This window comes from Mustela nigripes, chromosome 3, assembly GCF_022355385.1.
Source record: "Mustela nigripes isolate SB6536 chromosome 3, MUSNIG.SB6536, whole genome shotgun sequence".
Lineage (NCBI taxonomy): Eukaryota > Metazoa > Chordata > Mammalia > Carnivora > Mustelidae > Mustela > Mustela nigripes.
The window spans coordinates 160,053,491-160,067,619 of NC_081559.1; the positions used below are offsets into that span (position 1 = coordinate 160,053,491).

A 14,129-nucleotide genomic window follows, 5' to 3' on the forward strand; every position below is an offset into this window, starting at 1 on the left:
ATTATTGTTGATATTGGTTTATGTTTATTTTTTAGTGATTTGCCTTTGGTGTTTCCCCTGTAGTGTGTGGCCTCTAATGTTGATGCCCCCATACCACCTCCAGCCATTCTTTGTGTGTTCAGTTCTGGCTTTCTAGGGATTACCCTGGGTCACTATAACAGTCATCAGCCATTATTGTTGATATTGGTTTATGTTTATTTTTTAGTGATTTGCCTTTGGTGTTTCCCCTGTAGTGTGTGGCCTCTAATGTTGATGCCCCCATACCACCTCCAGCCATTCTTTGTGTGTTCAATTCTGGCTTTCTAGGGATTACCCTGGGTCACTATAACAGTCATCAGCCATTGATTGGCTAGAGACTGTTTTTACCATTGAACCAGTAAATCTAACTTTTTACATAGACTTTCTTCCACTCCTATACATATATTAGATAATGCTCACAATTCAGGGAATTTATAAATGTGATCCTTGCCCCCTCTTTTTTTAACTTACTGGATTACAAAGCCTCTTGGTTAACCATGAATGCGTAGCTTGTTAGGTCCCTCTCCTCTAAGTAAGCACAACCTGTCAAATGCATATAGCTTTCTAGACTATCAGGGATATGTGAAATCATAGCAAGTCTATTAATTTTCTGGCCAGTCTGCTGTTTTGTTGATTGTACCAACAAATGCTGTGGCCTTAGGTTAGATTTCTTTTTTGCCCCTGATTTTTTTTCTTTCTTTTTTGACAACTTTGTCTAGTTTTGTGATTGCTTTTTGGAAAGAGGATTTGCCAACTTCCTAACTCAGAATTCTTTTTTTTTTTTTTTTCAAGATTTTATTTATTCATTTGATGGACAGAGATTACAAGTAGTCAGGCAGGCAGGGAGAGAGGAGGAAGCAGGCTCCCTGCTGAGCAGAGAGCCCGATGCGGGGCTCGATGTGGAGCTCGATCCCAGGACTCTGAGATCATGACCCGAGCCGAAGGCAGAAGCTTTGACCCACTGAGCCACCCAGGCGCCCCCAACTCAGAATTTTTTTTTCACATTTTAAACTTTTTATTTGCGTATTAAAAAATTGTGCATTCCAATACTTAAAATCATTCAAAGAAAAAAAATGGCACTCTGACTAAACTTCAGTTTACTGCCCGGCAAGACACCCAGGACCAGCTTAGTTTTTACTAGTTGTGTCCACCCAGCTTCTTCCTTTGCCGGCATACAAATTATTTTCCTTTCCCTGCCGATGTATAGGAGGTTTGGCTTCCCAGTCAGTAGTTCAGATTCTTTGATAAGAACAAAGGGACCACAGTCATTTAAACTTGATCCAACCTCTTTGCATCTTAAAAGTTAAACAGCTAAAAAGAAATAAGGCAATGCTTGTGGAATGTATAGTGCGTATCAGCGGCTCCCACCTCATTATGATTCGCCCGCTTGCTTCTCCTGTTCCATCGTTTCTTTTGAAGGCAGTGGATTTTTCTCTTGTGTTTCTGTCTTCTTCAATTTAGACTTACCGAATTTCTCAATCTCAGCCATATCGGGTTTGTCAGACATGGTTGCAGAGGAAGCGGAGCGAGGTGCGCGAGTGAGAGAAGACCGGTCTGCTCAGGAGCCGCCACCGAATCCTAACTCAGAATTTTTAAAGTCCTGTCCTGTATTCATTTTTATTTTGTAGTAAAAAGCATGTAACATAAAATTTACCATCTTAGCTATTTTGAAGTATAGTCTAGTGTTAACTATATGCACATTGTTTTTAATAGATCTTTAGAACTTCTTCATCTTTCAAAAATTAAAACTCTGTAACCATTTAACAACTTCCTTTTTCCTTCTCCCCCCACGGCACCTGGCAACCACCATTTTACTTTGTATCTAAGAATTTTACTACTTCAGATGCCTTATATATGTAGAATCTTACAGTATTTGTCTTTTTGTGACTGATTTATTTCACTTAGTATAATGTCTTTACCATGTTTAGTCATGTTGTAGCATATGACAGAATTTCCTCTTTTTAGAAGATTGGTTATATTTGTTTGTATATACCACATCTTCTTTATCCATTTATCTTTCAGTGGACATTTAGGCTGCTTCTACCTCTTGACTATTGTGATTAATGCTGCAGTGAAATGGTTCTGCAAATATCTTTTTGAGATCCTATTTTCAGTTCTTTTTCATATATACTCAGAACTGATTTCATGTGGTGATTCTATTAATTTTTGAGGAACTTCCATAATGCTTTCTTTAGTGGCTGTATCATTTTACATTTTTACCAATGGCACACAAGCATTCCAATTTCTCTTCATACCTGCTCGCACTTGTTACTTTTTTTTTTTTTAATTTTATTTATTTATTTGACAGACCACAAGTAGGCAGAGAGGCAGGCAGAGAGAGAGAGAGGAGAAAGCAGGCTCCCCGCTGAGCTGAGAGCCTGAGGTGGGGTTCGATCCCAGGACCCTGGGATCACGACCTGAGCCGAAGGCAGAGGCTTTAACCCACTGAGCCACCCAGGTGCCCCACTTGTTACTTTTGATAATGGCCATTCCAACAGGTGTGAGATGGTAGGTCATTGTGGTTTTGATTTGCATTTCCTTGATTAGTGATGTTGAACATCTTTTCATATACTTGCTGGCAATTTGTACATATTCTTTTGAGAAATATCTGTTCATTTATCCACTTTTAAATTGGAATTACTTGGTGTTGTTTATTTTAGATATTCACCCTTATCAGATAAATGGTTTACATATATTTTTTCCTATTACATAGGTTGCCTTTTTTCTCTTGAATGTTTTCTTTGCTGCATGAAGGTTTTTAGATTTGTCTATGTTTGGTTTTGTTACTTATGAAATTTAGATTTTTTAATTAAATTTTTTTCAGATTTATTTATTTATTTGACAGATAGAGATTACAAGTAGGCAGAGAGGCAGTCAGAGAGAGAGAGGGAAGCGGGACTCGATTCCAGGACTCTGGGATCATGACCTGATCCAAAGGCAGAGGCTTTAACCCACTGAGCCACCCAGGCGCCCTAAAATTTAGTTTTAAAGTATGCTTGTATTCTGTTAGAATATTTTGTTATAGCCTACCTAGAATTAGGTTTTTGAACTTTTTAACCCCCTTCTTAAATTCTTCTTTACTGATATTCTTTGTGCAGTCATATATGTTCTGGTTTTTGGAATATATTTTTTGCAATGTATTTCTGAAGTTATAAGTGAATAAAGTATTTTAAACTTATACAGTTTATCTTGAAGTAAAAGGAATGAAACTTGTTTTTATAGTTATATTAAGGATGGTCTGTCTACTATAACAACATCCGTGTTTTGTCTTTTACAAGGCATAAATATATTCTCATTTTTCACAACTCTGAGGAAATGGGAATAATCTTGATTATAGTCAGATGATAAGTGTTCAAGTGGATTTCGATAGGGGTGATATGGCTCAAAATTCCGTGTTCAAATATAGAATGCTGCCTCTTGTGTTAGTGTTTATGTAGTAGTGGTTTAAGTTGATTAGCAGCATTCTGATGATACCGAGGTGCTTTTGACTACTTCCTGCAAAAATCCAATTTGTACCCATAAATTGCGACTGTGGTAGGCATTTCACAAATGTTCCTTTGTTACAGAAGTCAGGAAATGGTAGAAATGGCATTATCATGGGCTCATTGTCCAAATAGATGCATAACCAATGGAAAGATATTAAGTTCTCATAATGGAAGTATAGATGAAGTATAGTTGTGGTGAAGAGGAAGGGTTCTGGCATCATATTTTCCAGTTTTGAGTCCTGGTTTTCCAAGTTGTGTCATTTTAGGAGGTTACTTGACCCTTCCATGCCTCAGATTCTTCATCTGTAAAATTGGTAGAATAATAATATTTACCTTTTGGGGGTCTTATAAGGATTAAATAATTGTATGCTGGTAAAGTGCCTGGTGCATGGTAAGTGCTGAGTAAACATTGTTTTTGATATAGATGCTGATGAAAATATAATTGGTTTATACTTCAGATTGATCTTTCAAATTTTAATGGCAAATACTTAAAGTGTGACACTCCATTAGAATAATATAGTAGAAATAGATTTTAAGTATTCTGCCCTTGGAGGAAAAAACGACTTCTGAATACCTACATGAGGCCCATATGTATGTAAGCGTAGTTAGTGTTTTTGTAACAGTTATTCTTAGAGGAAGATAATATTCTGAGCACTTTGTATAAATTCAGTTAATTCTCAGTGATACTATTGTTATCCAGATTTTACAGATAAACTGAGACACAGATATATTCAACAAGTTTCCCAGTGGTTTGCCATATTGCCTATATTTAGCTATTTTGCTTTGTTACTAACCTAAGTAGATGGGCAATTGTGGATGAATAAGTTTAATGTATATCTTAATTTTCCCAAAGAGTTGAAATAACTTAAAATGTGATTCAGGTATAATCTACACTGCAGTTTTTTCCTTTGTAAATTTTTAAGAATTTTGTCAGTGTAACAAGTTCGTACTAAAAAGTGATTATGGTGACATTTATGTTTTTATTTCTTACCTTCTTTCTAATAATAATGGAAATCAGTAAGAAAATATTTAAATTTTATAACCAGATATTATCTGGGTACAATCTTAAATTAGGTAAAACTCAGTACTTTTTTTATTTTTCAAGTTTGGTTAATTTTTATTTTGTTGGGTCACTCTCTTACCTTTTAACTCTGCTCTCTCAATTCCCTTTTAACTTGCCTTACAGTCCTGTTCTGTTAGTTTAAAACACATTTTAAAGACATGTTTTGAATGGAGATTTGAAACAATATGCCATTCAGTTATCTTAGTGCTACTGTCTACTGTGATTATTACAACCACTACTGTATATGAACTTCTGTTATGTACCACATATTTTATATTATATTCATTCAGCAGAAAAAGCAATGGAGGCCTAGGCGGGTTAACTAGCTTATTAAAAGTAACTTGTACAATAGGTTTGTGTTGTGTATCATAACCTATAGTTTAACAAGTTATTTGGTACTTTTTTGTTGAATAGTATTTCTTAAAATATTTTTGTTTTAGAAATTTCTTTTTTTTTTTAAAGATTTTATTTACTTTTATTGGACAGAGAGAGAGAGACCACAAGTAGCCAGAGAGGTAGGCAGAGAGAGAGGGGGAAGCAGGCTCCCCGCTGAGCAGAGAGCCAGATGCGGGGCTTCATCCCAGGAGATCATGATCTGGGCCGAAGGCAGAGGTGTAACCCACTGAGCCACCCAGGAGCCCCTTGTTTTAGAAATTTCATTTCTCTTTTCAGAAAGTAATGTGGATATTATAATGAAAAAATTAAGCACTTACTAACTTTTAATATTTTTGTTTTAAGGAACTGAAATTACCATTCACTTTTTTAAGTGGACATATTCATGAGTTGAGGATCCATGTACCCTGGACAAAACTGGGTTCAGAACCAGTAGTAATTACCATCAATACAATGGAATGCATTTTGAAACTTAAAGATGGAATACAGGTAAGTTATTGAACCTAGTTTTTTATGTTAACCTATTTTAATAGTTAATGGTGTTATTTCTTTAACTTTTGGGATATGTCACCTTTTACACAAAGTTTATATACACTTAGAGTTTCTTACATACCTATTAAAGTAACATAATTGCAAAAGGGTATTCTTATATTTGCATAAAACATCTAATGGTTATTTTCATACTGATTTCACTGAATCTAATCATAGCCATCATAGCGATCATGTAGATGGCTTATTATCTGTCTCTAGTAGAAGTAGGACCTGATTGTGTCCAATTTTCATGTGAAGTTTTTGAATTTTTGCAAAAGAGTTGTATGATTTTTTTATATTTACATGACATTTTTAAATGAGATGAACATTTCTCATTTTTTGAGATGAATATTTAAGTTAACATACAGTGTTACAGTAATTTCAGGTGTAGCATATAGTAATTTAACACTTCTGTACAACACCTGGTACTCATCACAAGTGCAGCCTTAATCCCTATCATCTATTTCACATATCCCTACACCCACCTCCCCTCTGGTAGCCATTAGTGTGTTCTCTATAGTTAAAAGTTTGTTTCTTGGTTTGCCTCCTTTTTTCCCTCTTTACTGATTTGAATGGATAAAGAAGCTGTGGTATATATATATACACAATGGAATATTACTCAGCCATAAAAAGAATGATGTGGATAGAACTAGAGAGTATTATGCTAAGCAAAATAAGTCATTGAAAGACAAATACCATATGATTTCATTCATATGTAGGATTTAAGAAACCTATCAAATTTCATTGTGTTTTTGAAGTTTCGGCATCAGAGGCTGATTTTTTTTTCTGACCTTTTCTCTGACCATTTTACATTTCTTAGTGTTTTTTCTTTTTTGTAAAGGTGTAATACTGATTTTTTAAGAAGTTTCTAGAAAAAATTATTTAATATAGGAAGGAAATAGATCTGATAGTAGTATATTATAAATTTTTCCTTTTCATAGAAAAGTATTGTCTCTTCATTTTTACTACTTTTTTGTTAGCCCATATTTTACTTGCAGTTTAAAAAATGCTTTCTAGAACCAAATGAGTTGATGATGATGAGATGAGTATTAATTTTAACAATTTAATAATTTATTAAATGTTAGGGCAATTTTAGTGTGTCCTAAATATAACCAGTCTGTGAATTAAGGTTATTTATGATGTTAAAATAATTTCCTATTTTAAGAAGATATTTTGTCATATCAGGCCACTGGGCTCATCCTTTTCTCCTTTTATGAAATCTTTGATTCTAACCTTTTATCATCTAATTTGATGTAGTTTCTGGAAGTAAGTAGACCAATGCTATATTCCCATGAGAATTTATTTTGTAAACATGAAAAACATGGGAGATCTGTGAAATAGTTCTATTACAACAGAGTTTTATTTTACATTCATTTTAGGTAATACTTAAGTGGTCTTAATCATCATCTGTTCCTGGAATTTAATTTTTTTTTTTTTTAGAAGTCTGGACTTGGTTATACCACCCATGGAGAGCTCCATATTAAAAGAGAAAAAAAATCCAGACACTAAGTATTTTTTCAATCGGAAGGTGGAAGTTTCAAGGCCAGATGTCCCATAAGAAACACATTTTAAAAGAGGCAAATTACAACTAATTATAGAGGCTGCAGAAAAAGATTTGTAACACATGACTTAGTGCAACCTAGAACTAATATTTGATATTGGACCATGCAGATGGCTACTGCAGGAATGATCAGGTTTCCTGCTTGCATGGTATTTGAGACTTGAATTTTGTGGTGTGTACAGCAAAAGGTCAAGTGTCATGAATGTAAACTACCCTCAAAACAAGTATTTTTTGCAGATGTTTAAAATTTTGAGGTAGAAAAGATTTTTGAAAATTGCAGTTGACATTTGGACAAATTATTCAGCAGTGTCCATCCCGGGAGAGTAATACTTAGGTTAGTGATTGGAATTAATTTTTCAGTAAGACATTGTAGATGAAACACATTTTTAAACAGTTTATTTTCCTGTTTTAGGCTTTGATTAGTGTAGTAGGAAATTAAGTTTAAAAGTTACACATGTACTAGTAAAACTGAATAAGTCCATATTTAATTTAAATTATTTCAAATTATTACATTGTAGAATCACATGAAGAAAATACTTATTTCATAAATTGGGAGGTTGATTAAATGAAGGGATCATTTAGAGTTATAGATATGAATCTTTTAAAAATACTACTGTTGATATTTGACAATGTAATAAACACTACTTAAAAGTTAGAAATTTGAGGTCTAATTCAGAAAATGTCATTACAAAAATATAATATTGCTAAATGCCTTGATAAGAAGGGTATGTCTAGTTTGTAAAGTTCAGTTTAATTCTACCAACATTTATTGATTTCCTGCTCTTCAGGGCACTGAACAGCATTGTCAAGATATTTATGTAACCTTCTAAGGAGACTTAAAGAAAGAGATATATGATGATTGAGGGTGACTCTAGACATAATTACAATATACTGCCTTAGCATGTCTCTGTAAGTCATTTTTTAAAGATTTATTTATTTGTTTTTTCATGCAACGATATTTTATTAACATATAATGTATTATTTGCCCCAGGGGTACAGGTCTGTGAATCATCAGGCTTACACATTTCACAGCACTCACCATAGCACATACCCTCCCAATGTCCATAACTCAGCCACCCTATCCCTACCCACTACGCCCCAGCAACCCTCAGTTTGTTTTGAAAGATAAAGAGTCTCTTATGGTTTGTCTCCCTCCTGATCCCATCTTGTTTCATTTTTTCCTTTCCTACCCCCCACAACTCCTTATCCTGCCTTTCAAATTCCTCATATCAGAGAGATCATATGATAATTAAGACTTGTTTGTTTTAGCAAGTTCACATGCATGATCTTGGAGGAGAAGGAAAGGGAGAGAGTCTCAAGCTGACTCTCTGCTGAGTGTGGATCTCCATTTTTCTACCCTGAGATCAGGACCTGAGCTGAAGCCAAGAGTATGTAGCTCAACTGACCAAGCCACCCAGGCCCTCCGTAATTAGTTTTATAGAGATTTTTTTTTGATGACAGGGTGACCCGAGTTGTGTTTAATTTTTTTTTTTTTTTAAAGATTTTACTTATTCATTTGAGAGAGAGAGAGAGAGACAGCACCAGCAGGGGGAGAGGGAGAAGCAGGCTCCCCACTGAGCTGGGAGCCCAACACTGCACTTGATCCCAGGACCTGAAAATCATGACTTGAGCCAAAAGTCTGATGCTCAACCATCTGTGCCACCCAGACGCCCCCACGTTGTTGTGTTAGGTCAAATAAAGGCCACCATGATGCTCACACTGAATTCTTAATATTACTTTTAAATTAACATATAATGTGTTATTTGTTTCAGGGATACAGGTCTGTGATTTATCAGTCTTACACAATTCACAGCACTCACCACACTTCCCAGTGTCCATCACCCAACTACCCCAACCCTCCCACCTCGCTCCCCTGTTTCTTGAAATTAAGACTCTCTTATGGTTTGTCTCCCTCTTTGATTTCGTCTTGTTTCATTTTTCCTTCCCTTCCCCTATGATCCTCTGTATTGTTTCTGAAATTCCTCATATTCACACTGAATTTTTTAAATACATTGATATTTCACTTGGAAAATACTTAACTGTTAGCTCTTTACTCTGGGAGACATTTCTGTTATCTAGACCCTTTACACCCTTCAGATTTTACTTGTGAGCTTTTTTTTTTTTTTTTAACTTTGGTTGCAGAATTTCGTTCATGACACATCATCAGTGGTCCAGGTCTGACTTCTTTAACTAGTTCACTCTAATGAACTATGTGGATCCAACACTTAGCTCAGTAACTTACATTTAACTATATGCTCCTCTCCTTTTGCATATTCTTGCTTTTCAGCCTCTGTGGGCCTCACCTGTAAAAGAGGGCAGGACTTGCTGCATAGTTCTTATTTTATGGTTGTGTGTGCTTTGCTCATCTTACTAATAATTCTTGCAAAAAAGCTTCTTCAACCTAGAGCAGTAGTACATTTTTTTTTTTTTTAAAGATTTTATTTATTTATCAGAGAGGTGGGGGAGAGAGCGAGCACAGGCAGACAGAGTGGCAGGCAGAGGCAGAGGGAGAAGCAGGCTCCCCGCTGAGCAAGGAGCCCGATGTGGGACTCGATCCCAGGACGCTGGGATCATGACCTGAGCCGAAGGCAGCTGCTTAACCAACTGAGCCACCCAGGCGTCCCAGTAAATTTGTTTTTAAAGAACTATTTGTTTGGGCCTATGTATGACCTAGAAAGTTTAAAAAACAAAAACAACAACCCCCCTCCAAAAAAAAACCCCTATAAAATCTTTTGACCTGATAAATATAACTGCAAGGCTAATTATAGAATACTCACTGTTCATAAAAAAAAAATCTTTTGTACCTAAACCAAAACTTTAAAATTATTAGTAAAAACTGGGGATAAACTAACAGCTTTTTCTTAATATATATACGTACTTTTAGTCGCTGGTAAGTGCTTGGAGTTACAGGACAATCTTGTTGTCCTTTCTTCTTGCACATTTTGGTGTTGTGGAAATCCATTATTTGTTTAGTTAGTTTAGAAGAGGGAAGTGTCCTATCTTGTGCTTGAAGCTTGAGCACTATGCAGAACGAAGTGTTGGTAAGGCTATTAACAATATTTATATGGCCTTTAGGAAAAAATAACACACTTTAATTCTCTTAAATGAGGTGGGATTAATTTAAGTGACTACTACTTTAGTAGTCCTCCTCACTCACTTCCACACCTGCCAAAATTCATATATTGAAATTCTCCCCAAAGATAATGGTGTTAGGAGATAGGATCTTTGGGAGATGCTTAAGTCATGAGCCCTCATAAATGGGATTAGAGTCATCTAAAGAGGCTCCAGAGAGATGCCTGTCTCTTTTGCCATGTGAGGACACAGTGAAAAGGTACCAGCTATGAACTGGAAAGAGGGCTCTCAAACCAGACCATGTTGGCACCTTGATCCTGGTCTTCCCAGGCTCCAGAACTGTGAGAAATAAATCTGTTGCTGTTATAAGCTACCAAGCTACCCAGTCTGTGGTGTTTTTTATAGCAGCCCAAATGGACTAAGACAACTATCTTCTCAGAAATTTAACAGGGTTCCAAAATGCTGACTTGGACTGTGGAATTTATTGTACTATTATTGATTTCCTCACTTGCACCGCTGTGGGTTAATGATAGTGGTGATTACAATAGCAGATAATGTAGTCTACATTCTGTCTGTAGCTTACTCATGTAAAAAAGTGAGAAAGAATTCCCTATAAATTAAGGGTGTTGTCTTTACTCTCACAAGGGAACCCCTTTTATACTGTGAAGGAGATGAATACTCTGGTACACGTGTACATGGTTCCTCTGTAACAGTTCAAAGAAGCCACATAATTGTTGATAAAATGAATTAAAGTAAGTTCATATCATTTTGATCTAGTGAAGAATTTTATAAATGGAGTATATAGATAAATAATTTCCAATCTTTGGCTATATGTGCTGCCTACAAACTTCAGACCTTGGGTTTGAGTTCTTGTGTGTGGTGTTGTAACTGCAGTGGTGAAACAAGATTGGAAAGTGGGGCATTGACCTTTGTGTAAAGAAGGTGAATGGAGGATTCAGCAGAGAATCCTGAAAGTCCCTGGCAGTGATTCCTAAGTTATCTGCCCTGGTGACAGGCCACAGGAAAGGGTGGAGAAATTGAGTAATTCAAAACCAAGTAATACGTAGAGGAGTGACAGTAGTAGTTATAAATGTTCCTTCACATTCTCAGCTGAGAGAAGAATAAGCCAAACCACATTTCTTTAAGATACACAGAAAAATAATGTTTTGCTGAAGAAATTTTAAATACATGAATCTGATCCTGAATTTACTTGCGCTCAGAGGTATACCAAATTCTTCTGGTAAGTGAGGTATTCAGTTTAGTCAGGTGCAGCAAGCATTAAGGTGCTTCCTATTCTTTGCTGTTTATCTTCAATCTTTTAAAATTAATACTGGAGATTATATTCGAGTCCATTTTGGAATGTAGTAGAGAAATAGATACTTCTGAGTTTCACTGTAGGTGGAATCCTTTATTTATATATTTATATATTTTGTTTATTGGCTGTGTTTTTTCATTTTAGTCCCACTTTTATGGAGATGTAGACAAAATGCATATATATATATGGTGTAATTCACCAGTGAGTTACCTTTCTTGGGCTTTTCTTCATTGGGAATTTAAGTTTATATTTTAATTACTTTGTGCTCATCACTACAAGTGCACTCATTAATTCCCATTGCCTATTTCACTCTTTCCCCTACCCGCCTCCCCTCTGGTAACCAGGAAGTTTGTTCTCTATAGTTAAGAGTCTATTTCTTGGTTTATTGCTCTTTCCGCCACCTTTTGCTTGTTTGTTTTGTTTCTTAAATTCCACATATGAATGAAATCATATGGTATTTGTCTTTCTCTGATTGCCTTATTTGACATAGCACTATACTCTTTAGCTCCATCCAGTTGTTGCAAATGGCAAGATTGCATTCTTTTTTATGGCCGAATAATATTCCATTGTGTATGTATATACCACATCTTCTTTTTTGATTCATTAGTCAGTAGATATTTGGGCTGTTTCAACAAATTGGGTATTGTAGATAATGTTGCTGTAAGCACTGGGGTGTATGTATCCCTTTGAATTAATGTTTTTGTATTCTTTGGGTAAATACCTAGTAGTCCATTTGGTGAATCATAGAATAGTTCTGTTTTTAACTTTTTGAAGAACTATACTGTCTTTCACAGTAGCTGCAGGGGTTTGCATTCCCAGCAACAGTGCAAGAGTGTTTCCCTTTCTCCACGTCCCTAAAAACATCTGTTTCCTGTGTTATGATTTTAGCCATTTTGACAGGTGTAAGGTGGTACCCTTCTAATTGTGATTTGCTTTTCCCTAATGAGTGATGTGGAGCATCCTTTCCTGTGTCTCTCAGTCATCTGTACATCTTGTTTGGAAAAATGTCTATTCATGTCTTCCCATTTTTAATTGGATTATTTGTTTTGGGGGGTATTGAGTTTGATAAGTTCTTTATGGATTTTGGATATGAACTTTCTATCAGGGTTATATCAGATATGTCATTTGTAAATATCTTCTCCCATTCTGCAGGCTGTCTTTTAGTTTTGTTGGTTGTTTCCTTCACTGTGCAGAAACTTTTTGTTTTGATGAAGTCCCAATACTTTATTTTTGCTCTTGTTTCCCTTGCCTCGGGAGATCTAGCTAGAGAAAAGTTTTGACATCCAAGAAATTACAGCCTGTGCTTTCTTCAAGGACTTTTATGGTTTCCTGTCTCACATTTAGGTCTTTAATCTGTTTTGAATTTAATTTTTGTGTATGGTGTAAGAAAGTGGTCCAGTTTCATTCTTTTGCATGTTACTGTCCAGTTTTCCCAATACCATTTGTTAAATAGACTGTCTTTTTTCGACTGGGTATTTTTTCCTGCTTTGTTGAAGATTAATTGACTGTATAATTGTGGTTTCATTTCTAGGTTTTCTATTCTGTTCCATTGATCTATGTGTGTGGTTTTTATGTCAGTAGCATACAGTTTTGGCCACTACAGCCCTGTAATACAATCTGAAGTCTAGAATTGTGATGCCTCCAGCTTTGATTTTCTTTTCAAGATTGCTTTGGCTATTTGGGGTCCTTTGTGGTTCCATACAAATTTCAGGATTGTTTTAGCTCTGTGAAAAATACTGGTGATATTTTGATAGGGATTGTATTAAATGTTCAGTTGCTTTAAGTTGTATAGAGAATTTAACAATATTTGTTCTTCTGATCCACTAGCTTGGAATATCTTTCCATTTCTTTGTGTCATCTTCAGTTTCTTTCAGGAGTGTTCTGTAGTTTTCAGAGTACAGATCATTTACCTCTTTGTTTAGGTTTATTCCTAGGTATTTTATGTTTTTTTGTGCAATTATAAATAGGATTGTTTTCACAATTTTTTTCTGCTGGTTCATTACTGGTATACAGAAATGCAACAGATTTCTGTATGTTGATTTTGTATCCTTCAGTAATATGCCTTTACTGAATTTGTAGATCAGTTCTAGCAGTTTTTTGGTGGGGTCTTTTGGGCTCTCTGTGTAGAGTATTATGTCATCTGCAAATAGTGATAGTTTTACTTCTTCCTTACCAATTTGGATGCCTTTTATTTTTGTTGTTTGGTTGCTGTGGCTAGGACCTCTGCTACTATGTTGAATAAAAGTGGTGAGTGTGGACATTCTTGTCTTGTTCCTGATCTTAGGGGAAAGGCTCTCAGTTTTTCCACATTGTGAATGATACTTGCTGTTGGTTTTTCATATATGGCCTGTATTATGTTGAGGTATGTTCCTTCTAAACCTACTTTATTGAAGGTTTCTATCATCAGTGGATGTTGTACTTTGTCACATGCTTTTTCTGCATCTATTGAAATGACAATATATGGTTCTTATCCTTTCTGTTATTGATGTGATGTATCATTTGATTTGTGAATATTGAACCACCCTTGCAACCCAGAAATAAATCCCAGTTGATCATGTTGATTGATTTTAAAAGAAAATTTTCTAATATATCGTTGGATTTGGTTCACTAGTATTTTGTTGAGGATTTTTATATCTGTGTTCATCAAAGATGTTGGCCTGTAGTTTGTTTTTTTTTTTTTTTTTTTTTTTT

General features: G+C 35.4%; 2 protein-coding genes across 4 annotated transcripts in view; one reads left to right on the top strand and one right to left on the bottom strand.

Annotated features, from left to right (window-relative positions):
* Nucleotides 1–14,129, top strand: part of VPS13B (vacuolar protein sorting 13 homolog B) — a 756,179-nt gene that overhangs the window by 11,161 nt on the left and 730,889 nt on the right. For all 3 annotated transcript variants that reach the window (XM_059394925.1, XM_059394927.1, XM_059394926.1), the window contains exon 3: nucleotides 5,305–5,448. In XM_059394925.1, the coding sequence (XP_059250908.1) occupies nucleotides 5,305–5,448 (144 nt within the window). The remainder of the gene's footprint in view (nucleotides 1–5,304; nucleotides 5,449–14,129) is intronic.
* LOC132013210 (thymosin beta-4-like) lies at nucleotides 1,376–1,591 on the bottom strand. The gene has a single exon (XM_059392925.1). It carries the CDS (start codon nucleotides 1,523–1,525, stop codon nucleotides 1,391–1,393), a length of 135 nt encoding a protein of 44 aa, XP_059248908.1. The 5' UTR covers nucleotides 1,526–1,591; the 3' UTR covers nucleotides 1,376–1,390.

Excerpts from the sequence above, each read along its gene's own strand:
- LOC132013210 (XM_059392925.1), bottom strand. The coding sequence starts at position 1,525 with ATGTCTGACAAACCCGATATGGCTGAGATTGAGAAATTCGGTAAGTCT.